Below are 26,141 nucleotides of genomic sequence, written 5' to 3' on the forward strand. Positions count from 1 at the left end.
GAACAAGCAAAAAAAAGCAAAACGCCGCGAACAGCTTTCCTCCTCCCTCTGTTGTCTCTCGCTCTCGTTCCGATTCTTCTTCTTCTTCTTCTTCTTCATCGGCAATGGCCGTGGAACGGAAGCATGTCAGCGAGGAGCTCATTCGTATTTGGAAGACCTCCTCAAGCTCTCAGAAGCTCCATGTTCAAGTTCCTCCTGCACGCTTCATCTACGAGCTCTGCTGGACTGTGGTGAGTGCCTTTCTCCTATTATTTTACCTTTTCCTTTGCTCTGTTGTCGCAATTTCTTTCCCCTATTTGTTTTCTCTGCTCGAAGACAAGAACATGGCAATCCTGTAGACTGCGTTCGAAAACGTGTACTTCATTTCTGCCTTTCATTATCCTGTAGAAAATGAGATTTTATTTGCTTTTTCAAGAGAAGGGAATCATGAGGAAGTAACTCGTGTCTAAGAAAAAAAAGCTTTGTTTCTGCTTTGTGTCTCACGAGGAGAATCAGATTTTATTTTCTCGTTTCAAGAGAAGGAAATGGTGAAAAACAAAACTTCAACTCCTACTCAAGGGAAAATGCCATTTCTTATGAAGAGAAAAAGCAGATTTTATTTGATGAAGAGAAGGGAATGGTAAGAATGTAGCTCATATTTGAGGAAAGCAGATAGTTTTTTCTTGGAAAAGCAGATTGCATTTGCTGAAGAGAGGAAATGATGAAGAAGAAGCTTGCGCTCAAGGAAAGTACAATGTTTTCTTTCTAATGAAGAAGAAAAGGGGATTTTATTCGATGGAGAGAAGGAAATGATGGGGAAGTTGGTCGTGCTCAAGGAAAGCATATTTTAGTTGCTGAAGAGAAGGAAATGGCGGGAAAGTAGCCCATGTTCAAGGAAAGAAGACGTTTTTCTTTCTTATGAAGGGTAAAAACAGATTTTATTTGCTGAAGAGAATGAACGCATATTTAAGGAGAGCTAGCTTTTGCTAATCTTATGAATAGGAAAAGCAGACAGTATTCGATGAAAAGAGGGAAATGGTCAGGAAGTAGTTTGTCTTCAAGGAAAGTAGACTTTTCCTTTCTTATGAAGATGATAACTGGATTCTATTTGCTGAAGAGAATGAACTCATATTTAAGGAGAGAAAACCTTTTTCTTTCTTATGAATCGGAAAAACAGACTTTATTTGATGAAAAGAAGGAAATGGTCCAGAAGTAGCTAGTATTCAAAGAAAACTAAAGAGAAGGATCGGTGAACAGTTGCATTATTTCAGAAGTTTATGGGAAATTGTGAATTTCAAAAGTAGATTAAAATATCATAAGTGTCATCAGATTAAGAAGGAATGTGGAGTCCAAATTTCCCCAAAAGAATCAATCTAAGAGCCTGATCTGATGGTTTGAAGAGACTTCAAGTTGTGTAACGAACAAAATCAGATAAAAGTTTGGAGTTGTAGTTTCAGCTCAAAGAATGGCCTTGTTCTGGTTCTGATGCTCATTTGAAACAAATGAAAATGCAGAAGTGAGCATGATTTATCCATTCCTTCTCTATCCAAAGTAAACAGATTAACATAGATGTCCTCATTCCTAACTTTCAATAGGAATCAGCAACGGTTTGGTTTGAGCCAAATTTGAGCTGCAAAACCGTGGCTTTAATGGTTCAACCGTTTCATTTTGGTTCAGGTTTGAAATTTGTAAATGATTCACTTCGGGTTCAGATTGGCGTGGGGGGTTGATGGGTTCAGTTTGAGCCTTTATCAGTGTAACGGTTTAATGACTAACTTTATAAATGATGTAATATATATCATGAGGTTTTAACCTTGAACCTTAACAATTCTTTAAGATTTTAGTTTTCTATTGAGTGTTAAAAAAATAACTCTTTTGTGCAAAATTGAAAATTGAGTGTACAGCCGCCAATAATTCTGTTTGAGCTGAAACTAAATGGCAGCATAATGGTTCATAGATCTCTTGAGCCATTTGTTTTGAGCTTGAAATCCCTCAAATGGTTTGGTTTAAAGGTTTACATTAAATGCTAGTCTATGAACTTCAAATTGCCAGGAAGTTGCCTATCTTTATCTCTAATATTTTGTATCGGGTCCTGATGGACTAATCTAAGGACAATGCTTCAGATATTCCTGTGGTTCTTATTAGGTTAAATGCCTTGCCCACATCAGATTCCAGAACTTGTAATTACCTGAGACGTCAGAAACAACAGACAAATCTGGATTCATAAACTATAATTGAGATTGACAATAAGCCATGATTCTTATTAATTATAGGGTTCAGGTAATTGTTTGGGTAAGCAGGTGGCCTACATTAGATGCTACTCTATGAAAACTCAAATTGTCAGGAAGTTTCCTCTCTTTATCCCTAGTAGTTAATATTGGGTCATGATGGGCGAATCTGAGGATGGCGATTCAATATTCCTGTAATTCTATGATTATTAGGTTAAATGTCTTGCCCATATCAGACTCCAGAACCCTTAATTATGTGAGACATCAGAAATAATGGAAAATGCCGGATTAGTAAACAATGATTCCAATTAACAATAAGCCATGATTCCTATTAATTGTAAGTTTCATATAATTGTTTGCCATTGTAGGTGGCCTACATTAGATACTACTCTATGAACCTTAATTGATCAGGAAGTTGCTTATCTTTATCTCTATTATTTCATATCAGGTTCTGATGAACTAATCTGAGGACAATGATTTAGATATTCCTTTTGTTTCACTTGATATTTCATGTGATGAAGCAGATATTCTTATCATTGGGGCAGTTGTCAAGTGAGCGACAAGAAAGTGCCAGATGTTATTAGTGTATGATATGATTCAAATTAACCAAATGTTGATCATGAAAAAAATTCTAAAATTATAATGCAAGTATACCAAATTCAGTAATGTAATTTATTATCATTCAATCAGTTTAGAATTGTTGTGACATTGAAAACTATTTTCTGTTATGGTAATTAGGATTCACTTTTCAGAGGTGATGTGATTGTTTGAATATGTGAACTTGTTATATGCTTGATTTTCTGAGGTGGAGAACAGGTTATGAAGGGTTGAATGCTAATTTGAAGTATTGACACAATAGAACTAGATGCAATTGTTTGCTAATTATCAATGGAAAATGTTCATAGGTTCGTGGCGATTTACCTCTGAATAAGTTTCGACTTGCTTGGGATTCTGTGGACTTTGCTGAAACTGTAATAAAAGAGGAACAGTCATCCTTGCTTGCAGATACAATTGCTCATATGGGCCAGGAGGTATGTAGGAATCTCTGTTGTTTTCTTTGATTGTCCTATTCCTCTCTCCAATATCACTGTGATTGTTTGCAGTTAACTCTAACTGGAGATATGAGGATTCAACTAATTGAATTGGTAATGTGGATTATGTTCTTCATTTTATCTCTCCTAATGATGTATCAAGCCATCAATTTTCTAAATTTTCGTTTCCATAAAGTTTCAGTTCTTTTTTTTTCATGTAATCTTAGGCTAAGTTGCTGGTTGACAATGGACTTGTTAGTGTGAGATTGCTTCAGGAGCGTTGTGAGGTACCTGAGTAATATATATGTCATTTTAAATTCCTGTGACAGTCCTGTAATCTATACATTATTGATTTCTGGTGTACTTGCTTGTTTCTTAGGCAGAATTTCTATGGGAAGCAGAAATGATCAAAATTAAAGCACCTGATTTAAAATCAAAGGAGGTGAGTGCGTGCTTACATGCCGTAGTGCAGTATTAAGATAGAGATGGAATCAGCACCTGGTGTTTATGTATTCTGATTTGTTTGAATCTAGTTGAATTGATGTATGAGTCTTCTTTGCATTGTGAATAACTTATCTTTAATGTTTCATGCTCCACTACTTCTTATTGGAAGTTTATGGACATAAAAATAAAGGACATCTTACTCAAGAATCATTATATCACATCCTAAGTGCTAATTATGCCCATGTATTAACTGCATAAGTATCATAAAGTCTGATTGATTAGAAACCACTTTAATCATTTGATGTGGCCAATCATGTTTTAGATTCTTGAATCTGCAAACTTGATACTTGATAATGTGTGATTATCTATGCTGAAACCTGAGAATTTAATCATGTAATGTGTCTTAATTGTCCTGTTTAAGTAATCCTATTAGAAGAGATATCCCTATATTTGAAGAAAGGAGTGTAGTATTTTCTGCTGTTCTAAAAATGTGTTCTGGTTGTCATGTATAGGAAAGGGAAACTCCTGCATTAGACACTGATATGAAACTTAAATCATACAATGTGGCTATTAATTTATACATAGTTCTGGATGGAAACAAACACATGTTTTCACTGTATTGTCTGGACGCTTGTATGTATTTCCTATATGGTTTTGAAATAGATTTCTCTTATTTTATTCTGGACAGTAGACTTCCTTCGTCTCTACGCCTTCTCATCATTCTGTGGATGAGCAATAAAAGTGCAATGTGTCGTTTCATGTTGACATGGTAGGGAATACTGGCCATAGGATCTACTTCACAATATGCATGAATTGTTATGATTTTTTTGTGTACTGTGCTCTTGTAGTTACATATTTCTAGTTTTACCCTCTGTTGTTTATTTTTTTATTACTCGTCTTTAATTCTTTAATTGATTTACATGTGTGCATAAAATTTAATCTCTTATTCAGTCTTATATGACATTTTGGCTTTGTAAAAAACTTTAATATATCTTTCTCTTATTATCGCTTCGGAGACATTTCCATTCTGGATCGACCTATGCTAGAGATCTTTCGAAGACAAAAGCTACAATATACCTAACTTGAGAATCTCACATGTGCCAAAAACCAGATTCCCTCGTTTTTTCTCTTTTCATCTTATTTACATTTATATTTACTGTGTAATATTTATTTTATTTTGATTTGTTCTCAAAGACGAGAAAACACTCAAAATGTAATCTCTTATTTGGTCTTATTGGCCATTTTGGCCTCTTAAAAGACGTTAATATATCTTTCTTTCTTTCTTTCTTTCTTAGAAAAGGCTTTCCATTAGTTGTACAAAAGAAATTCAGGTTATTGAGAGGACCAGCACATAAGAAACCATAGAGAAATAAGACTATTCTATACTTGTATCATCTTGATCACTTTGAACTCTGTAGCCAGTTTTATTGTTTATATCTTGTGTTTGCATTTTTCTTTCTTCATTTTGTATACAGAACACTTTATGCTGTGCACTAGATTTGTGCTGTTGCACAATTTTGCCTTGAGAAAATATTTATGACTTCCATTTGTATTGTATCATTCTTCTTTTGTATTCTCTTCCTGGTGTCCTCTCTCTGCTCTCGGGATATACTTGTGAAAATGCTATGGGAAACAGCGTTGATTAGTTCTCCACAGAAGCTAGAGGTGTTTGAATTAATATTAAGATTGAAGTTCCACTCTCAATAGAACTTATAATTTTAAGAGCAACATGACTTTTTGATTGTCGTACATTCCCATTGTTATGTAAGCACTCATAGGAAAATACAAAATCCTCTACTTTTTATTTCCAGGTTAGAGTTAATACACGATTGCTGTATCAGCAGACAAAGTTCAATCTTCTACGAGAGGAAAGTGAAGGCTATGCAAAGCTGGTATGAATAATGAAATGGGACATAATCTGAGTTAATGGATGCTTTATTTTTGGTAAAGTTGATTTTGTGTAGGTTCATTCGTTTTCTTTTTCTTTTGATGGATCTAGCAGGGTACACTCTTAATTCGGAGGGGCCAGGATGGGTTGATTAAGCAGACAGTTCCTGTTGTGATAAGCACTATCAAGGTTTCCTTTATAGTTTACATACCCTTGTGATTTTGTTTATGGCAGTTAATGAATAGTCATGCTTTGAAGTTGATCTACTTCATGATTACTAATGAATTGAAATTCAATAAAATCAAGTTTTTCTTAGAACTATTTTTATGCTAGAATCTAGAACTTGGGCTTTCTGAAAGGAGTCGCTAAAGCTTCTGAAAACTTACAAGAAAACAAATAGAAGATGTCCTTGTAATGTGGACTACTACTAGGAGAATATGGTGCAAGTAAAAGTGAGTGAAATAAAGGATCCAGCAAGAATATGGTGTTGTCAACATTTTCTAGATATCCATGAATTCCATCTTTGATATTATGGATGATTCTACTGTCACTGGTGATTTGCAAGCTGTAATCGAGTTTGAGATGTAGGCACTAGGGTATTAGTTAGCATAGATGATTACAGAAGAAAATGATGCATGATAACGAAAATTTCTAGCTTTATATTATGCTCTTTAAAATGCTTTCTCTGAAGTTTTTTGTGTCAGTTTTTAAGGTTTAATTATGGTTATTGGTGATGATATGCAGTCTTTGATTGGCCATTTCGACTTGGATCCAAATCGTGTGTGTGATATAGTAAGTGAGCTTCAACTTTTTGGAATTTATTGATTGACTTCTTATTAGGTTACCCACTACGTAATAGGTTCTGACCTGATGCAGTAAAGTTTTTTTTACTCAACCTACTCATCAGAGAATTTTATGTACGTGCACACATATACACATCAAATAAGCTGTTGAATGATTCTGTAGACAATAAAAAATATACAGAACTTTTATGATTGATTCAAATGCTCAAGTACATTTCGGTGCATCCATATAATTTTGGCTCATTTTTTCAGTTTCCTCAGTGTCCAGATCTATATCTTGAAATTCAAAGGATCCTTACAAGAGAGCCTTGATACCATTGAAGTGGATGATGGTCTGAGAGTGACAAGAAATGTCACATACCACTCCTTGTTTACAAGTCAACTTACCTAGAATGCTATGGGAAGTAAAAAGTGGCTCATCAAAATATGCACATGTGGATATAACATTACATTGGCTACTGTTGTCCATCCAAGCCTTATGTCTAGAGATAATATCCCAAGTCTGTTGTTGCATGTGTGATTGAAGGCTGTGTTGGGATACAACTCACATATAAGTTTACTGTGGAGAACAAGAAAGCTGTGCAGTGTAAACCCAACTTAAGAGAGGGTTCCATCAAAAGTTCTTGAGTTGGAATTCTGAGCTTGGTTAACCTTTAAAGGGATTTATTTGGACAGTTATACTCATTGAATCTGGCTATTATTATCACAATTCACCACCCTCTATTATGAATACAAGAATGCAAAATTTGTACTGGCACCTAGGTGTCTTGCCTATAACATTCACTTTGTTCACAGAAAACATATACAAGAGGCAATTCATAGGCTTCTAGTAGCAGATTGTCACAGGCATACTTGGCTACAAATTATGGAAGGATATCCCAGTTGGTCTATCAGGATGTGTAAAAAGGAGACACCATTGCCTGTATATATAAGGCTTTGGCCGACTCCACAAGTTAATAGAATATGAAGACCAACAATGTTTGGTACTATTCTTTCAATAAATCTATAGATATAGAAAGAACAAAAGAAAGAACGGAAGAAAAAGAGGGGAGAAAGATAATTTGACATCTTTTAAGAGGCCAAAATAGCCTCAGAGATGAGCAAGTGATTACATCCTAAAATATTCTCTCATCTTTGAAACCAACAGACTAAATAAATATAACGAAATTAATAAAATTGTCTAAGGTACCCGACAACATGTTAGCTAAGCATTTCACATTTTAAGCATAGATGATTGAAACTTCTGCCTTCCTGAGATTTCACATGTGCCTATTGAAGATGGTGAGGTTTTCAAAGTGAGGGAAGCGTTTTTGGTCTTTCAGTGATAATAGGCTTGATTTGGCCTATGTGCAATGAAAACTGCTGTTTTGAGATCTGTCATAAGCCCTTACAAATGTTGTGATGGTCAGAGGACAACTTTATGGTTGCAAATTTATATCATTCTGCCAAAATTTTCTTTAGCATTATCGCTTGTCCCACTCCCATATTACAGTTCAATCAAGGATTGTACAAGTAGGGTCTTCATCACAATATTCTAAAGGGTTAATAATAAATTGTGCAGGAGCAATTTATGGTGCATGTAGGCACATCTAATATCTTTGCCCCAGTTATATTATTTTACTGATTTATAAATACTCATTTTGGTTTATTCTCCAGATGTGACACCATTTATGCATACCATTGTAGTGTCTTAAGAGACATTAATAAGTTTCATGCATATTTATGGATTCAAAGATTGGCATTCATGGGGAGAATAAAATATCTATTGTATACTGGTGCGTATGAGTGTTTTGGTACAATTTATGGTGCATGTAATAAATTGCGCAGGAGCAATTTATGGTGCATGTAGGCACATCTAATATCTTTGCCCCAGTTTTATTATTTTACTGATTTATAAATACTCATTTTGCTTTATTCTCCAGATGAGACACCATTTATGCATACCATTTTAGTGTCTTAAGAGACATTAATAAGTCTCATGCATATTTATGGATTCAAAGATTGGCATTCATGGGGAGAATAAAATATCTATTGTATACTGGTGCGATGAGTGTTTTGGTACAAGATTTTTATGCGACTTTTGTGGCCAGCTTCTTACATGCTGGCCCTAGAGAAAAACATTAGTATCATTTTAGTTTGGAGGCAAATGAATGTCATATCATTAAAGGAGAAATTAGAAAGTCAAAAGACCCAGAAAAGCTGAGTATGGGCACATATAACCTGGCCAATATACAGAACTGTCCCAAGGTAGAGGGAATCAGGCTATAATTCTATTTGATTATTTCAACCGAAGTTTTTGCTTTTGTAAATGGGATTTGACTATTCTATTTGGCATGCTGCTCTGTTCTATGTGGTATTGTTATGTTAATCTAATGCCATCGTATGGAATAATATTTCTCGTTAAAGATGGCTGATATTTTTTATATGTGCTGTGTAGGTTCTGGAGTGTTATGAATTGCAACCAGATAACACTGCATTTCTGGAACTGATTCCTTTGTTTCCCAAGGTTGAGGTTCAACCAACCATTTAAATTCTGTTTTTTCATACGTTTGAGATGATGCACTTTGTTATTCGTTATACAATGAAAAGTCTTGTTTTCAATGGTACAGTCCCACACATCCCATATATTGGGCTTCAAGTTCCAGTATTATCAACGCCCAGAAGTTAAGGATAATGTGCCAGATGGACTTTACATATTGGCTGCTACATTAATCAAAGCAAACTTTATTGATCTCGAAAGCGTGTAAGTATATTGTTTGGTTAAGAGTAACATTGGTTTCCATTATTGTTTATGCATGGTTGGCTAAGTAAAATAATGAATTGTAACATTGTTTTTCATGGGCATATTGTGTTAAGCTAGAACCTTCTTCCAACCATGAACTCACTTCATAGTCAAGACTGTATTCTTGATTATTCACTTCTTAGTTTTTACATCATGCGTCATGTCCACTCTGTCAGAAAACTGTTATGAATAGGAGTAAGATGCCAAATATGCTAGCAGCAGCAGGAAAATAAAGTAAATAAGAATTGTATTTCTTAGTGAGGCACAAAGCCTTTAATTACAAATAATAAGAATAGGGTCTGTAACACATGCAATTATGAAAGGCGATAAAATATGTCTAGGAACATAATGAGTTAAAGTAAAGTAGCGGAGGGAAAAACAATGCAATAAATGCTGTAGTAAAGTAATGACAGGTTCAAAAGTCAAATGAAATAAATACTGGAATAAAGTGAATCGAGAGAGAAATGTGAGGAGATTGTGAAATATGTTGTTGCAAACAAAAGGTATGGAAAGAGTGTGAAATCATTGTCAGATATGATTTTTCGAACCTTCGTGGATGTCCCTATTTTAATTAAAGATACCCATTCACAAAACCTAGATAATGCTTCACATTTGGCTGGAAGTAACTAAACTCAAACTGTGTAAGAAATCATCAATTATAAGCATGAAATAGCTTGCACCACATAAATCTATATGGAATAACTCCAAATAGATGTGGATCAATGATAGAGCTTGCAAGGAAAAAGGCTTGGGGTGGTGCATTCCATGTACACAAGCTGCACATGAGGTATTGTAGACATTGAAATGAGGAAATTCAGGCTCCATTTGGGATGAAGAGAGCTTTTGAAGAGACTGACACAAAATATACCTGTTAGTCATTGCATGCCACAACTCTTTAGCTGTCCCTTCATCTTTTCCAAAAAAATGAAGAGCAATTTGAGGCTACATGTTGAAGAGCATGAAAGTATGAGCACATCCATCTTTGTCAAGCCAAGAGTCAATTGTAGCTCATGTGGTTGCGAATGAAAAATAGAACGATGGTATTCTAACAAGGTCATCATATGAAATTTCCCCTCTAGACAGTTGGCTCTATTTAGAATATACTCTTTGGGATGTTGAGGAATGGTGAAATATATAATAATGGCATTGGAAGCCATGGAGTCCCTGCTGTGAAGCTGTAAACAGATTGTTGTAGCTAGGCGCACAAGGGCTGCTACACCTCCCCAAATGATTGTTCAAGTAGGACTATATATGGCTGTTTGGGGAACGTCTCAGTAGGGTGGGAGGGATGGAAATGGAGAAAAGAAACAAAATGTTGGCTGTACAATTAAATTTGGGTTGGATGGGAGAATGTTTTTGAACCGGAGACTATGCAGTTGTCATATTGCTGATAGCATGTGAGAAAGAAGCTGGCACATTAATAAGGTGTCTGTTATGAACAGGAATAAGGTGCCAAAGAGGCGAGCACATAATGTTGGGTGCCATAGAGGCTTGCAGCAGCAGAAAAATAAACCACATGAGAACTATATTTCTTACTGAGGCTCAAAGGCTTTAAATACAGAAAGCAAGATTTGGGTTTGTAATAGATCCATTTATGAAAGGGATAACATTTTTTAGGAGCATAATGAGTTAAGCAGTGGAGAAAAAAGCAATGCAGTAATGCTGTGATGAATTGTGGGCAGGTTCAAAAAGTAAAATATAAAAATTGTTGGAATAAACTGAATCTAAAGAGAGAAAATTTGTTGAGAGGAGATTGTAGAAGGGAGGGATTTGTTTTGGACTGTCATCGTCTAACACTTCAAGTTTATTTTCTGTACATAATGCTGACTAAACTACAAGCCTTTTGTACAAGCACCAGCTTATGACTTTATCAAGAGTTGGATAAATTTCTTTACAAATTTCCAGGAAAAAACTTGAAGTGGGCATGAAACATGATGTAGAAAATAAGTAATCAAGAATAGAATCCAAACTATGTAGCGAATTCATAGTTGAAACAAGACTATTCTTTTTCAAATTTCTTGAAAAAACTTGAAGTGCGCATGAAGCATAATGTAGAATAAATAAATAAATAGTCAACAATACAGTCCAAAAAATGTAGTGAATTCATAGTTTGAAGAAGCTTCTATTCTTTTCAAATTTACTGAAAAGGTAGAAACTTCTTCCAATTATGAATTCTCTACATTGTTTGGACTGTATTCTCGATTATTTATTGATTTATTTCTACTTCATGCTTCATACCCACTTCAAGTTTTTTTTTTTTGACATACTAGAAACTAGAAGCATTGTGCACTAGCTCATGACTTTGTCAAGAGTTGGATAGATTTGTTTTAGGAATTTCCTGAAAGTTTCATCTAAAGTAAAGAGCGGTTTTCAAGGATATTGCCATGTGAGTTTGTAAAAACATTGTAATTCAGATGTATCACCTTCACATGTTTTAATGTGAAGCTAATTTGTTATTTACGTTGTAGTTGTTCTCATAGATGATGATTATAGTATAATCACAATTGCGAGTTTATTATAGCATTAATTTTGCAGGTTTGCGCATTTACAACCAGCAGATGAAGATGCTTTTGCTGAATATGAGGCTTTTTCAAAAAGGCAACTAGATGAAGTATGATCTTCCCCAAATCTTATTATTAAATACAAGTATTTGCTCATACTTATCTTTTGACATTGTCATTCATTGCTTCTTAATGTTTTATAGGCAAACAAGATTGGAAAGATAAATTTAGCAGCGATTGGCAAAGACCTTATGGAGGAGGAGAAACCAGGAGATGTGACAATTGATTTATTTGCTGCATTGGATATGGAAAGTGAGGCTGTTATGGAGCGTTTACATGAGCTCTCAAGCAATCAGAAATTGGGCCTTTTGCGTGGGTTTCTTCAGATTAATGATTGGTACATATTTATCCTTACACTGCTTAATACTGCATTCTACCGAATAATCAGAGCTGTTGATATCATGTCAATCATATTTATTGCATCTGGCCTTTATGTTTTCTTTGGTTAGCAATTGACATGCCACCATGAGCACTTTTATCAGTAAATATGCTATGCTTTTCCATGCAACAGAAGTACATTAAATGGAGAAAGTGATGGCCATTATTTGTTGATGCATAGTATTCTAGCTTATGATGAAATCTGTTGGAAATGCTGATTTCATGTACAATTTTTCTTTTAGAGTGCATAGTATCTTCTATGAACAAGGATCACATGATATATCACAAGAGACTCATATTGGTAGTTTTAGAAATATTTTCTGTATAATGCTAATATATTTGGACTGGGCTTCTGGGTAACAGGTGTTCGTTTTGTATATCTTAACAACATTTATGCAGCATGTCCAGAATGTATAGATTCTGTATGATATTTAGGCTGTTTGCCATAAATCGTTATGTAGGAGAATGCTATACAGATTAATGCACTCTGAAGTATTGAGGACAGATGATATACTGTTTTCCAGTATGTTTTTTGTCGTGCAATTTGCATGAATAAAATTTACTCATTGAAATGTAATATATTTGTTTTTCGTTTTCCAGGCAGCATGCATATATGCTGTTCGATCGATTTACAAATTTGAATCCTGTCGCTTATCCTCAAATATGTGATGGGCTTTTCCGGTAAATTTCTTACATAATGGAATATTTGTCTTCTTGAGAGACACTTAATCTAATTAAATGTAGAATGCATCATGTTATTTTATTTGGAGGTGTATTTCACATTTACAATATTCTCATAACGGTCATGCACATTTCATTTCCTCTATGGTTAAATACTAGTGCAAATATTTGTGGAAGAAATTGGTTGAGTTTTCTTTTTCTGTGTTTTTACTAGATAATGAGACAAACTTGTTTGCCGTTGCCAAAAATTTTATATGTGAATGAATTATCCATGGATGTGTTGTAGATGTGGTGGTATTTCATGGAGTGAACATTTTGTACTGGTGATTTTTTGACAGTTTAGAAAAGAGTTTGACAAACAGAGTATTATTATCCTGTTAATCAGTTATAGGAGTACAACTTATGGTCTAAAACCATTAATGCTCAATAGACAGCTATCTGTCTCTATAGGATTATCTTTGAGAACACACCTTATTGAATAATTCGATTTTCCAATTAATGATATTATTCATTGCTTGAGATTCTGATTCCTATGCCATGTTCTTTTTTTTAAGACACTTTTAATTTTATAATCTGAGCTTAGTGGTTGTCTGATTATGTTGTACTGTAGTTCCATCTTTACTCTTGTAAAAAAGTAATTTTCTTGCTGTTGCAGATCAATTGAGAATGCACTTGCCTCAAGCTATAGGCTTGTCAGACCCTCATATTTGTCTGATTTGGGAGGCAGCATTGATCTGGAAGCATCAAGGAGTACCCTAGAAGATGTGCCGAAGCATAGTTCTGAACCACCTGGTTTTGTAGGACTCAGTCGAGAATTCTTTCAGATGCTGTCTTGTGCTGGTCCATACCTTTATCGTGATGCTTTACTTTTGCAGAAGGTTCTGATGTTGAAAGTACATATGCATATGGTATAGACTGATGCTATATGAAGTTTCTGTTCCCTAAACACATTGTTCTTTGTCTTTTGTCAGGTTTGCAGAGTCCTTAGAGGTTATCTATCATGGGCAATATCTTATGCTTCAAGTGAATCAACTGGAATTCCTCATGAAAATGATTGGAAGGATCCAAAAACGTATCTGAAGGAGGCTCACTTAAGGATTCAGGAAGCTTTAGGGAACTGCTTACTACCATCTCTTCAGCTATTACCAGCAAATCCTGCAATAGGACTTGAAATATGGGAAGTTATGAGTCTTCTCCCATACGAGGTAGCTATATGCGTAAAAATGATATTTGCACTTCGTGGTTTCCTTTTTCAAACTGAATATTTGTTATCAAAGGAAATTAGAGGGGTAACATACTGTTTGAAAATTTGGAATATTTGCATATTTGAATTTTGAAGCCTCAATAACAAAAATATTATATGTGAGCTTAGTAACTTATTATATGTGGATAACAAAAATATTTGCATAATAGGCGTCAGGATCTATTATAAATGCAATAAGAGCGATAGTTCATGTGGTAAAAATGATATTAGGGAACGTCAATAAATTTTACCTTGAAATAATTATAGCTAAAATCTAATGTAAGGAACAGTTCTCTTAGAAGTGGTGCAATTTAAGGTTGATGTTAAAAGTGGAGAATTTTATTTCAATTTTAAAAGTTACATTTGGATATACAATGTAGTTTTTCATACGCTGTTCCTCTTTCTATTTCCAAAGTTATTCCTGGTATGAATATATTTCATTTTGAAGTCCTGTTTATGTAACTTTTTTGTTTCCAAAGATTCTTTATGATAGATAAAAGATCCAAGAAACAGAGAAGATACAAACTTTGAAATGCTCAATATAGTAAATAGCCTGGTTGATTCTTAGAGTAAAGCAATAAAAATTCATACTGAGAATAAACTTGATTGCAACGATTTCAAGTTAACTGCAATGGATCAAGAAGAGCACTAATTAGCTTGTTTTTTTCAATAAAATCATAGCTTGATTGATTCTTAAAAGAAAACTGACCTTCATGTTGAGAATGAACTTGGATACAAGCTGCAAAAATCGATTAAAGATAAAAGAGTGTGCTTATTAATAGGTTTCAGTGCACAAATGATTCATAACCTGCTTTCTTAAGTAACTAAATTGTCAACCTCATTTTGATGTAAAGGTTGAATGCAAAGTATACAATCTAGGGATCTGTTTAACTATAGTGATTTGTCTGATGAAAAAGTTGAATGCTTATACTAGGATTTTGCTGTTTTGGTATCTGTATCTACTCTTATGCATGTGTGGTACTAAATTATGAAGAAATCATAATAGGCAAGGTATCGTCTGTATGGAGAGTGGGAAAAAGAGGATGAGAGGATTCCTATGATTGTAGCAGCTCGACAAACTGCTAAGGTAAGAGTGAAACTTTGTGGTATTAGATAAATGGATTGCAGTTCCGGTTATGTTGGTCTTGTATATTCAACATTAATTAGCACGTAATTTCACAGCCATTTGTTTTTCTGACTTTTAGAACCTATTCGGAAATTTCTCAGTCAACACCATACTTATTATATAGTCTGGTCCCAATGGTGTTTCTAAACTTCTGTATAACTCAGATCGATACCTGGGGGTAGGGAGTACCTTCAATTGCCATATATTTTAGAATTTGTGGACTATTTTTCACATGGTAGAAGTTACTATCATATGCTGGGGATGGGACATCACATTTCAAGATGTCCGTCCAGCTATTATTGTAGCATTTATAGGGTCATGGATGCAGGTTACTTCGTTTCCTTCAATTTTCCCTATGTATATTTCCAAAGTTTTCCAGAAAATTAGCATGAATCAATTTTTTAGGACATTGTTTAAGACATATTTGGAGATAGTTGAGCCATATATGTAAAAGATGTATTGCTGATACTGATTTGCTCGCTGAATCCTTACTTGATTAGTGCTTTGATTCATGTCCACCTCAAAGCTCCCTCACTTGCACTAAATTTGTAAGCCCATGAACATTTGATATTTTGTGCATATGTGCCTTTTTTATTTTCTTACTTGTGTGTGCTCTGTTTCAAGTCTATTCTTTCTACTTTATAAATTGTATGTGTACCATATTGTTATATCTATTTGTGTACTTGTTTCTACATTTTTATACAGCTGGACACCAGACGTATACTGAAAAGATTAGCAAAGGAGAACTTGAAGCAACTTGGGCGTATGGTGGCTAAGATTGCTCATGCCAATCCAATGACAGTACTCCGAACCATTGTGCACCAGGTGCCGTATAAATATAATTTGATTGATTTGGGAATATTTGCATGTTAACTTCCTGAGGTTGGTATTCTTTCTGCCATATTGTAACAGATTGAGGCTTATAAAGACATGATTACGCCAGTTGTAGATGCATTCAAGTATCTTACACAAGTAAGCACATGTTTCTATGTTTACTCAAAAGTGAATACAACAGGAGAATCTTATGTTGGATTCCCTACCAACTGCTATATGTTAACTGATTTCTTACATGGAAATATTTGTGATTTGACAGTTGGAATATGATGTTTTAGAATATGTTGTGATTGAACGACTAGGACAAGGAGGACGGGACAGGCTCAAGGAGGATGGCCTCAATTTGTCCGATTGGCTTCAATCCCTTGCTTTCTTCTGGGGTCACTTGTATGTCATTGATTTGATCTATTGTCTAGGCATTAGCATATGTTAATAATATGCATATGAATGCATATTATATGATCAAAACTACTTACATGATTATGCTGTTCATATTTTCTATTCTAAATTCGACAATTGTGTTCTATGGGCTTTGTGGGTATGGTTTTCTCGTAACCCAGTTACATGCTTTCCTTTTCCTGTATTTTGCACTCTCATAGTGGTTCCTCATGCATGCTTCCCTCAGCATTCTAACTGAGTGACTCTGTTGGAATTGTATACATTACCTTTGTATTATCCTCAGAACTCAGTCACCAGTCATTTTTGTTGGATCTCTAATATATAGCCCTATTTTTATAGAAAAACCCCATTTTCCAATATCTATACCAAGCAAAAATTCACGGCTCAGAATTTGAATGAGATTTTAGGATTTCTCCTTACACTTAGGAACTGTGGCCTAGAAGGATGCATTTTGTATAATCTCAGAATTTGATGACCTGGAAATTTTGATGGATCTTTAATTCAAATAATAGAGAGCCATGGTTTAAAAAGAATCCAATCATTAATTTCAGTTCTCAAATAAACACCCATGGCTCATGAATGATGAGACTTATGATTTCTCATCTTCAGGAAATGTAGGCCAGATGAACAGCTTCTCCATCTTTGACATTAAAGGTTTTCTATTTCGCAAATGAGCTATTTAATATGATATTAATATTCTACTAACATCTAATATCACTCATTTTCACTGAAGGAGTTTTCCGTTGTTCTCTCAAATCTGACAAATAAAAAATCCACTAGAATATTATCAGACACCATAGAAACTATCTGTAGAACAGGTAAACCTCTAGAATTCACATTGGTAGATTCGTATCAATACATTCCTTTGGGGATGAAAGATTGACAGTGAATAAAAGATTTTCTTTTCAGTTAAATACTAGCTGCGATTGCGATGAACAACTGTTTTTGCAATTATCTACTGCAATTTTCATGATTTTCTTCATGTAATATAAGAGAAAAACTACATGGCTGACAATTTTGGGTGGTGAGAATCGTACATGTTCACTTTGTTATATATTGTGCAGAAATAATCTATTCATTAATGTGTGACTTATTTCTAGGTGCAAAAAATATCCGTCAATGGAACTTAGAGGTCTCTTCCAATATTTGGTAAACAAGTTAAAGAAAGATGAAGGAATAGAACTCATTGTTCTTCAGGTGAGTCTTTATCTGAGTAAGTTAAGATCTTTAATTAAGCTGAAATAAACATGAAAACATATAACAAGATGGTTTATGTTTCAAAAACAGTCAATGACGAGATTGAATAGCCTGGCCAACGCAAGTCTATTTTACATATGTGTAGTAGGGAGTCAAAAGTATCTCCAGAATCTTCGTGTTCCTTACATATCTGATTGTTATTAAATACTTCCTTTCTTGACCTCAATGCATGATCTTTTATGGTCTCTTTTTAGAATATTCAACCTAGGGTTTAACTTGCGATCTTACTATTTATGTGAGTTTGCCTAGCTGTCTTACTGTTGTTCATGTTCAAGTGTATGTAATAGATGATTATGTTAACAAAACCTTACGAAAACATCATGCATATGAATATTTGATAATATTGTTTTCTATGCAGAGTATATTTAGATTTGGACTTCCCTTTTCATTTGTACCAGGAATTGATACAACAAATGGCAAATGTTGAATATACTGAAAATGTTACCGAGGAACAACTAGAAGCCATGGCAGGTGGTGAAAACTTACGCTACCATGCAACATCATTCGGTGCAACAAGAAACAATAAGGTACTAAAAATGAAGGCAAAACAGTAATCTGTGTCTTTATGTAGCCAGTCTATGATTCTTAATTATATTATGAAGTTTAGCCCAGAAACATGCATGGGGATTTTTACACACTCTTGGGCAACTGTATGCTTAAGTTATTTCTGTCCCTTGAGTCTTTTCCATGGGGTTTAGTCAAGTTAATTGTACGAATAGGACATACTCATGAAAATAGCCAGATCTACAAGGGGCCAAAATGTGTCAAATTATGATTACGAATATGGGTAACTTCAGGCTATCAATTTGAAACATTAATAAAAGCTCGTCCTCTGTTTGAAACTATCTTTTGAGAAGCTCATGCAATGGTCTTTGTGGGAAGTGCTTCTCTTGGGGCAATCCGAGTCTTTTCTGTATTGAGAGATAATAGGGACATCATATCTGATATTTTTATCTGGCATAACCATTTTGGCTAATTTATCTGAGTTCTTTATGTTGTTAACTAGTGTTGTTGTGGCTGTGCATTTCTTGAGAGTTTTCTGCCTGATTATCTCATCCATTAGCTAGTACATGTACACTTACAGGCTTAAAAAATGCAGGATGCTCTATAAACAGAGTCTACAGAAACTCTGCCATCCATGGTTCACACCTCAGGATGCTGATTGCATGTTTGAGAAAAGTCTAATGGGATAATTTTGTAGAGATGTTTTCTTCCTTTGTTTTCTTTTGGAGGTTTCAGTGCCTATGGAAATATGGTTTGTATTTTTACAGGCTTTGTTCAAGTCAACAAACAGACTTCGGGATTCTCTTCTTTCTAAAGATGAGCCAAAACTTGCAGTACCACTCCTGATGTTGATTGCCCAACATAGATCAAAGTTAGTCTGAATAAATCCTTTTCTTTGACTTCATTGACATAAACTCAGTGTGGACATTCATTACATTGCAAATAAAGTCATAAAGTATGTTTGGGCACACATACTGTGAATGAATATCTGTAATATCTAGAGTAAGAAATTCCATTTGTGTATGGAATATATTTCTACAATAGCTGATGCTGAATATATTTATTTGTTCACATTTGCACAACCTCAGGGTTGTAATAAATGCAGATGCACCATATATCAAAATGGTCAGTGAACAGTTTGATAGGTGCCATGGAACCCTTTTGCAGTTTGTGGAGTTTTTAACTAGCGCAGTCACACCTGCAGTTGCATATGCTCAGTTGGTTCCTCCATTGGATGAGATGCTTCACAAGTATCATATTGAACCAGAGGTGGTTTTCCTGATACCTGTTAGCATGTTTTGAAATTAGATTTTTCTTTCTGAAAATACGTGATTATTTTCTCGTATTATTTTTTCTAGGTATGCTTTCTGATATACCGACCAGTCATGCGTTTATTCAAGGTAACTAGTACAGCTGAGTATATTGAGAATGGAAAAAGTTATCCACAGTCTTCTTCAGGCAGAGAAAACTGGCCGTTAAATTCAAGCAATGACCTGGTATTGGAACTGGGTCCCACTAGGAAACCCCTCATGTAAGTACAATGTCTATGGTTTGGTGGTCATCAATTATTAGAGGTTATTAAGCTTGAGTTATTCTTTAGAAAACCAAGCAAAGGCTGTTTTTCCTGATAGGGATGGAATCCTGTACCCATACCTCCTTCCCTATTACCAAAGGTGGCAGGGTTATCTGCGTTGTCTTAAATAATGAGTTGTACAAAATTCATTATTTTCATTCTCATATGACACATGATTTGAGTTTTGCTGAAATCAAAGTCTTCTTTTTATCGTCTGTTTCTTGAGCTTGTTTGATTGTTTTTTGGGAGATAAGATGATATAACCCTTTTCAAGAATCTGAGGAACCTAGATCTTTGTTTTAGGTGGTCAGAACTACTGTCAACAGTACACTCCATTCTACCCTCAAAATCTTGGAATAGTCTCTCTCCTGAGCTTTATGCTACCTTTTGGGGTTTGTCATTACAAGATCTTTTTGTCCCAAGGAAACGGTATGAAGCAGAAATTGCAAAGCAACATGCAACATTAAAAGCATTAGAAGAGAACTCAGATAACTCACATGCTGCAATCACAAAACGCAAGAAAGACAAAGTGAAGATACAGGAGGTTTTAGATCGTTTATCTTCTGAATTAGAGCAACAGGAACAGAATGCTAAAGCAGTGCATCACCGACTCATTAAAGAGAAGGATTCATGGCTAACCTCGTGTCCAGACTTGGTAAAAGTCAACATGGAGTTTCTACAACGATGTATATTCCCACGTTGTGTAGTTAGCATGATGGATGCTATTTACTGTGCTCGATTTGTTCACACCCTCCATTCCTTAGGGACACCTTTCTTCAATACAGTTAATCACATTGATGTCCTTATATGCAAAACACTACAACCTATGATCTGCAGCTGCACAGAATATGAGGCGGGCAGATTTGGGAGATTTTTGTGTGAAACATTAAAGATGGCGTACTATTGGAAGGTTTGTACTGGTTGCTTCATATCCATTTTGGATTGCCTTTGTTGATGTTTTCTCATGAGAGGTTCATTTCACAAATAAAGAAAAGCTTATCTTCTGGTGATTGAATGTACAAACAGAGTCAAGAGGCAATATATGAGAAAGAGTGCGGTAATATGCCTGGCTTTGCTGTTCTATATCGGGATCCAAACAGTGCTCGAGTAACCTTCAGCCAATATCTGAGGGTAATATAAACTTATACATATCATCAAATTTAAACACTTTTTAGAATTGTTTTGCTGTTTGAAATGGCATATCGTAATTCACAGATAGTCTATTGTTTATTCATAGCATTTAATTTTTCTCGTGAAAATGTGAGATGTTTCCATTAAGTATTCCCAGTAATTACCCTCTTCGAAGCAATTCACTTTTAGAAGTTTTTAATGCACTTCAGTTCTTTGGATATCTTCATGTTTGGTATTTGTATCATGAAGCTATGATCAATGAAAGGCATGGGAAAATAAAACAGAGCACGTTAAATCATTAATGAGCATTATGGGTGTAAAGGCAAGGTTGAACATTGCCAACAACAGTTTTGTTTAGTGAATTCTAAGCCTTTTAATTTGACAACCCACACATCTAAATGCTGACACACCTGTTAGCTTTAAAGCCAACAGCCTTGAAGCAAATGAAGGACGGACTTTGGTAGAGAACTCAGCCATGATGAATGAAACATATTGCTCTATTTTCCCCAATTACATGAAGGTTGCTTGTAAACATAAGTTTTCATACCATTCATTCACCAAGTTGATCTTGAGATGTCTTTTGCTATGGGCCCGGTTCCGTTTGATTTCGTTGCCTTGAAATCAAACCATTTATTTAAAACAAAAACCAAACCAAACTGTTTATGAACTCTCAAGCCATGTAAAACCAAAATCATTAGGGAAAAGTTAAAACCAAACCGAACCATTTAATAAAAAGTTTAAACCTAACCATTTAAGTCAAACTTATTAAAAAACTAAATAAACAAAAATACATTAAATTAAATAAGGGTGTAAGATAAATTAATTAAATCATAAAATTAAATAGGCATTTAAGTTAAATTAATTAAATAAGAAAACATTAATTAAACCATTAAGGGAAAAAAAAGTTGAACCAAAAATCAATAAACCTTTAAACCAAACCACTTAATTAAATCAATAAAAAAATTCAATTAAACCATTAAATTAATAAACCTTTAAACCAAACCACTTAAATGTATAAACCGATAAACTCAAGTTTTAGAACCCAACCAAACTAGATCGGAACTGTTTATTAATAATTCAAACCAAACCAAACCATTTAATTATTATGGAACTCATAAACCGGTTAGGTGTGAGGCAGAACCAGGCCCATAACTAGTTGTGTAATATTTTCCAACATGTGAACATTGTATAGTTTGTGGGGCGTGGAATTGGAACGCAAAGAATATGACTATTGTATCAAATCTGATAGTTTATTATGTCGCCTCTGTTTTATTGAAAGAACATCACTTTTGTTCTTTCACATGTTCATGATAAAATGCTTCTAGCAGATAGCTTCTCAACATTACTAGAGGCTTTGCAAAAACTATTAAACATCATACATGATTATTAAGTTCAATAGATTGATGTGTCGATGCATAAATTCAGTATACAATGCTGTGAAATACATGGAGCAAGTATTTGGATGGTTTGAACAAATTATAACACATAATTAGTCAGAGTGATCCACACAACGCACTAGGGAGACCAACCAAATTATCTTCACTTGCCATGTCTATTAATTGTAGGTACCTCTTGAGGAATTTGAATGGAAGGGTATGAAGTGTGAGGTGCTATTTATCAGATGGCATATGATGTGATTAGGTATCAGGCTGACATGTTCAGAATACAGGACAATGCATATGAATCCTTCATGTGATGTGATGTAATTTTGTTGCAGGCTTCTTTATTTTCTGATCATATCATTATCCTAAAATGGCAGGTGCATATCAAGTGGAGCAATCGGATCACCAAATTGTTAGTTCAGTGTTTAGAATCATCAGAATACATTGAAATTCGGAATGCTCTTACTGTGCTGACTAAAATTTCAAGTGTCTTCCCGGTGATTAGAAAAACGGGGATTAATCTTGAAAGACGAGTGAGTGCATTTAGTGACATTGATTCCGTTGTTCGTTCTGTTGCATCTCCGGTGACTAACCAAAAAGGTTTTATTACAGGTTAGTAAAATTAAAGGAGATGAGAGGGAAGATCTGAAAGTGCTTGCTATCGGTGTTGCTGCTGCACTTGCTGCACGAAAGGTGTTTATTTGGATGATCTATGCTGATGTTTGAACATCAACATATTTATTTATTTACTGTTGATTCGAAAAATGGAATATAATTTGATAAAGTGCAGCTGACTCTTTCAATTGAATGTATTTCATAACAAAAATATTATGTTAAATATTATTTGTTTTGCAGAGTTCTTGGGTCACCGAGGAAGAATTTGTGATGGGGGTAATAGATGTAAAGCCCACTGCTTCTCCTGCAAAGTTTTCTGGACTACCTTCAGCTTCTGCATCAACTGCCCTACTGGAACATACTTTACAACAGAATGAATTGGCTGATCAAGGGAGAATATCTGTTGCGACAACTGATGGAGCTTTAGGTGATCAAGGAAGGGCTTTGCAAATCAAAGCTGATGTTGGACATCTACCAGCAAAGGCACCTGTAACTTCCAAAGAACATTATGTTTCTCTAGCTCAGGCAGCTGCTAATGCTCAGGCTGAAGCTTCTCATTCTCTTTTAACAACTGCCAAACATATGGATGATGGGTCCTTGAGAGTAACTTCTAATGCACACTCGGTAGCTGCAGACGATAATGGCTCTAAAGCACTTCCGAAGACTGTCCAAGTTGAAAATGAGGTAGGATTAAGCAATAAAGAAAGATGTTTGTTTTGCTATATGGTCTACTGTACATCTTTGCATTCTTGATATTTTGAAGGTTCGACCAAAACGAGTCAATCAAAATATAACTGGTGTGACTGAGAATGCTCGTGCAGTCAAGTCGGAGACGATTAAAGATGGCATTAATGTCTCTGACCGTGATGCTGTGACCCGAGTACAGGAAAGTGTCAGACAGCGACCTGGTAGCACTACGGTTGTAACAAATGGTGCTGCTATAACTACCTCAGTTGCAAGTAAGAGTAATGTTGGTGATAAGAAAGGACCTGAGTCTTCTACTAAGGTTAGATCAGGTGCTGATATAACAGTTGATGGTGAGGGTAAAAAACTTCTTGATGTCAAGCATGGTGGCGATCGTGAAGCAGAGACATCTGAAGCTCCTGCCAGACGTACCTCAAAATCACCACTTCGGGAAGACACAGGCCTTATGAGATCAATTGAGGAGATGCCTAAGGAAAAAATTACCAAAAGATCCACCTTGGTCGATGAGATTGATAGGACAACTAAACGTAGGAAGAGTGAAGGTACTGATAAAACCAGTGATGTACTTGAATACCGAGTAGGTGATCGAGAAAGAACACAACAAGATCAGCGAATAGGTGAGAGGCCACGATCAGTAGAGCATGAGAAAACCTTGTATGATGAGAAACTAACATATGATAAACCTTTGGACGGTAGAGTTGAGCGTTCAAGAGAGAGAGTAGCTGACAGGGCTGATCGTGATCATAGAGGGGAAAGAACAATAGAAAGGCAAGACAGGGCACGTGATGATGAACGATCTAGGGGTAGATCTATGGAGAGATTTGTGCGAGAGAGATCTATTGAAAAAGCATCTGGTTTTGATAGACCTGGTGATAGAAGCCGAGAAGAGAGATTGAAAGAAGAAAGAGCTAGACCAAGGTATACAGAGCAAACTGCGGAACAGCCTCATCCAGATGATCGTTTTCCGATGCAAAACTTACCACCTCCCCCACCACTTCCCCCTAATGTTGTTCCTCAGTCTTTGACATCAAATAGAAGAGAGGAAGAAGAATCTCGCAGGACTGGTCGACAGCCTGGAAGGACATCACCTCGGAAGGATGATAAGTCTGAAAAAAAGCGTGAAGAGGGCTCTGTGAATTCAGTTGAAGATTTGAGGAAGAAGGATGAAGATACCCGAGAGAGAAAACGGGAAGATAGAGAGTTGCTTTCTGCCAAGGTAGCACGTATATTAAGTTTTCATTCTCCTTTTTGCGGTGAACATTTCTAAATCAATGCATTGCTATCTAGGCTGATAAAGATAGAGAGAGGGACCGTGACAAAGAGAAAGCAATCTTAGTTAAAGAAGAAGATAGTGCAGCTGCTATTTCTAAGAGGAGGCGTCTCAAACGTGACCATATTTCCTCAGAGATACCATCAAACTTTGGTCCCTCACCACCACCACCTCCCCCGCCTCCAACTGTATCAGTACAACAATATGATCGTGAAAGGGATAGGAAAAGTGCTGTTGCTATGAGGAGTGTTTATGAAGAGTCTAGCTATGATAAAGGGCCAAGTAGCAGAGTTCATGGCAAGGATGTTGGAAAAATTGCACGAAGAGATCATGAACAGTATCCTCATTCATTTTTAGTGTAAATATTATACTGAAGCGGGCAAATGTTTCTGATCTCTTGCAGTTTGCTCTCAGATAACATATTTTATTTCCTTGACTAATTACTAGAACATATGAACGTGAGTGGGATGAAGAAAAGCGATCCCGAGGCGATATAAAGCGTCGACATCATCGTAAGTGAAAAACTTTCATGTAATGCTTGATGTCTCTTTTTGTTGTCATCTCCATCCCATATATCAGTTTTTGGTCGTTTGGTGGGTGTAAAAAATATGTTTTGAATTCCTGGTTTCTTTCGTTTGACTCTTTCACAGAAACTATTCAGATTTCATTACAATGGAATCTTAGATTAAAGACCTATAATATGGGTTCATGTATTATGTTGAACAAAATGGTTGAGGTGAAATATCGCTGTATCCATAGGGTACAAATTAAACAAGGAGAACTGCTGTGTCTATTTATATAAGTAGCCATATATTCGTGGTTACAGTGTTTAGACTGAGTTGCATGTCGAGGGTCATATCTCCATTAATTATTTTCATTAGTCATCCAATCTCACTAAAATAAAATGAAATCAATGAGATCTATATGTTGCATGTGTTTTTTTGTCGTGATATCTTAATTGAATATTTGAAGAAGGTTGCTCAACAATATGTTCTCTACATTTTGAAATTGTTGTAGGTTAGGTGATGAATGGAGACAAATTTATTGCTCCAATGATTTCATGTTCATGAGAGCAGCTGGCTACCACGAGTGCTCTGCATTAATCACACAACCATAATGACATTTCTATATTAAAGTGGTTAATAACAATCACGAGGGCTTGTCATTGCTTGTGCTGGACATTGGAAGGATTATATAGTCAATATTCACCCTTGTAACATGAACAGAGGGAGGATGACATTCCAAGCTACAGCTTGGTCGCCAGTTCATTGTATTGTACTAAACGATTCCATATCGAAATTGTATACATAATTTTCCCTTGGTCTCA

The 26,141-nt window shown here is 35.3% G+C and overlaps 1 protein-coding gene across 3 annotated transcripts; it reads left to right on the forward strand.

Annotated features, from left to right (window-relative positions):
• Window positions 1-26,141, forward strand: THO2. 3 transcript variants are annotated; one of them, XM_087320095.1, is made up of 33 exons: window positions 1-230; window positions 3,113-3,238; window positions 3,311-3,352; window positions 3,466-3,525; window positions 3,618-3,680; window positions 5,494-5,574; window positions 5,685-5,759; window positions 6,315-6,362; window positions 8,811-8,879; window positions 8,983-9,116; window positions 11,691-11,766; window positions 11,860-12,053; window positions 12,695-12,775; window positions 13,431-13,653; window positions 13,747-13,980; window positions 15,025-15,105; window positions 15,850-15,969; window positions 16,057-16,116; window positions 16,238-16,365; window positions 17,478-17,574; window positions 18,033-18,161; window positions 18,906-19,009; window positions 19,227-19,407; window positions 19,497-19,669; window positions 20,015-20,621; window positions 20,738-20,818; window positions 22,602-22,757; window positions 22,837-22,917; window positions 23,080-23,523; window positions 23,603-24,760; window positions 24,832-25,151; window positions 25,262-25,326; window positions 25,832-26,141. In XM_087320095.1, the coding sequence occupies exons 1-33, from the start codon at window positions 105-107 to the stop codon at window positions 25,834-25,836; spliced, it is 5,622 nt and encodes a 1,873-aa protein (XP_087176221.1). In that variant the 5' UTR covers window positions 1-104; the 3' UTR covers window positions 25,837-26,141. The 3 variants fall into 3 exon arrangements, with proteins under 3 accessions (XP_087176221.1, XP_087176220.1, XP_087176219.1); XM_087320094.1 differs by having other exon boundaries at window positions 2-230; window positions 20,738-20,842; XM_087320093.1 differs by lacking the exon at window positions 25,832-26,141 and having other exon boundaries at window positions 2-230; window positions 20,738-20,842; window positions 25,262-25,334.

This window comes from Azolla caroliniana, unplaced genomic scaffold (genome assembly GCF_043228905.1).
Source record: "Azolla caroliniana isolate FFs.n. ecotype wild unplaced genomic scaffold, voAzoCaro1.0.p SCAF_5, whole genome shotgun sequence".
NCBI lineage: Eukaryota > Viridiplantae > Streptophyta > Polypodiopsida > Salviniales > Salviniaceae > Azolla > Azolla caroliniana.

What these genes read in the sequence shown, in the direction of transcription:
- THO2 (XM_087320093.1), top strand. Translation starts at nt 105, where the DNA reads ATGGCCGTGGAACGGAAGCATGTCAGCGAGGAGCTCATTCGTATTTGG. An exon ending in TGCTTCAGGAGCGTTGTGAG is followed by an intron (nt 3,526 to 3,617) that starts GTACCTGAGTAA and finishes CTTGTTTCTTAG; the next exon opens with GCAGAATTTCTATGGGAAGC. An exon ending in GTGCAACAAGAAACAATAAG is followed by an intron (nt 18,162 to 18,905) that starts GTACTAAAAATG and finishes GTATTTTTACAG; the next exon opens with GCTTTGTTCAAGTCAACAAA.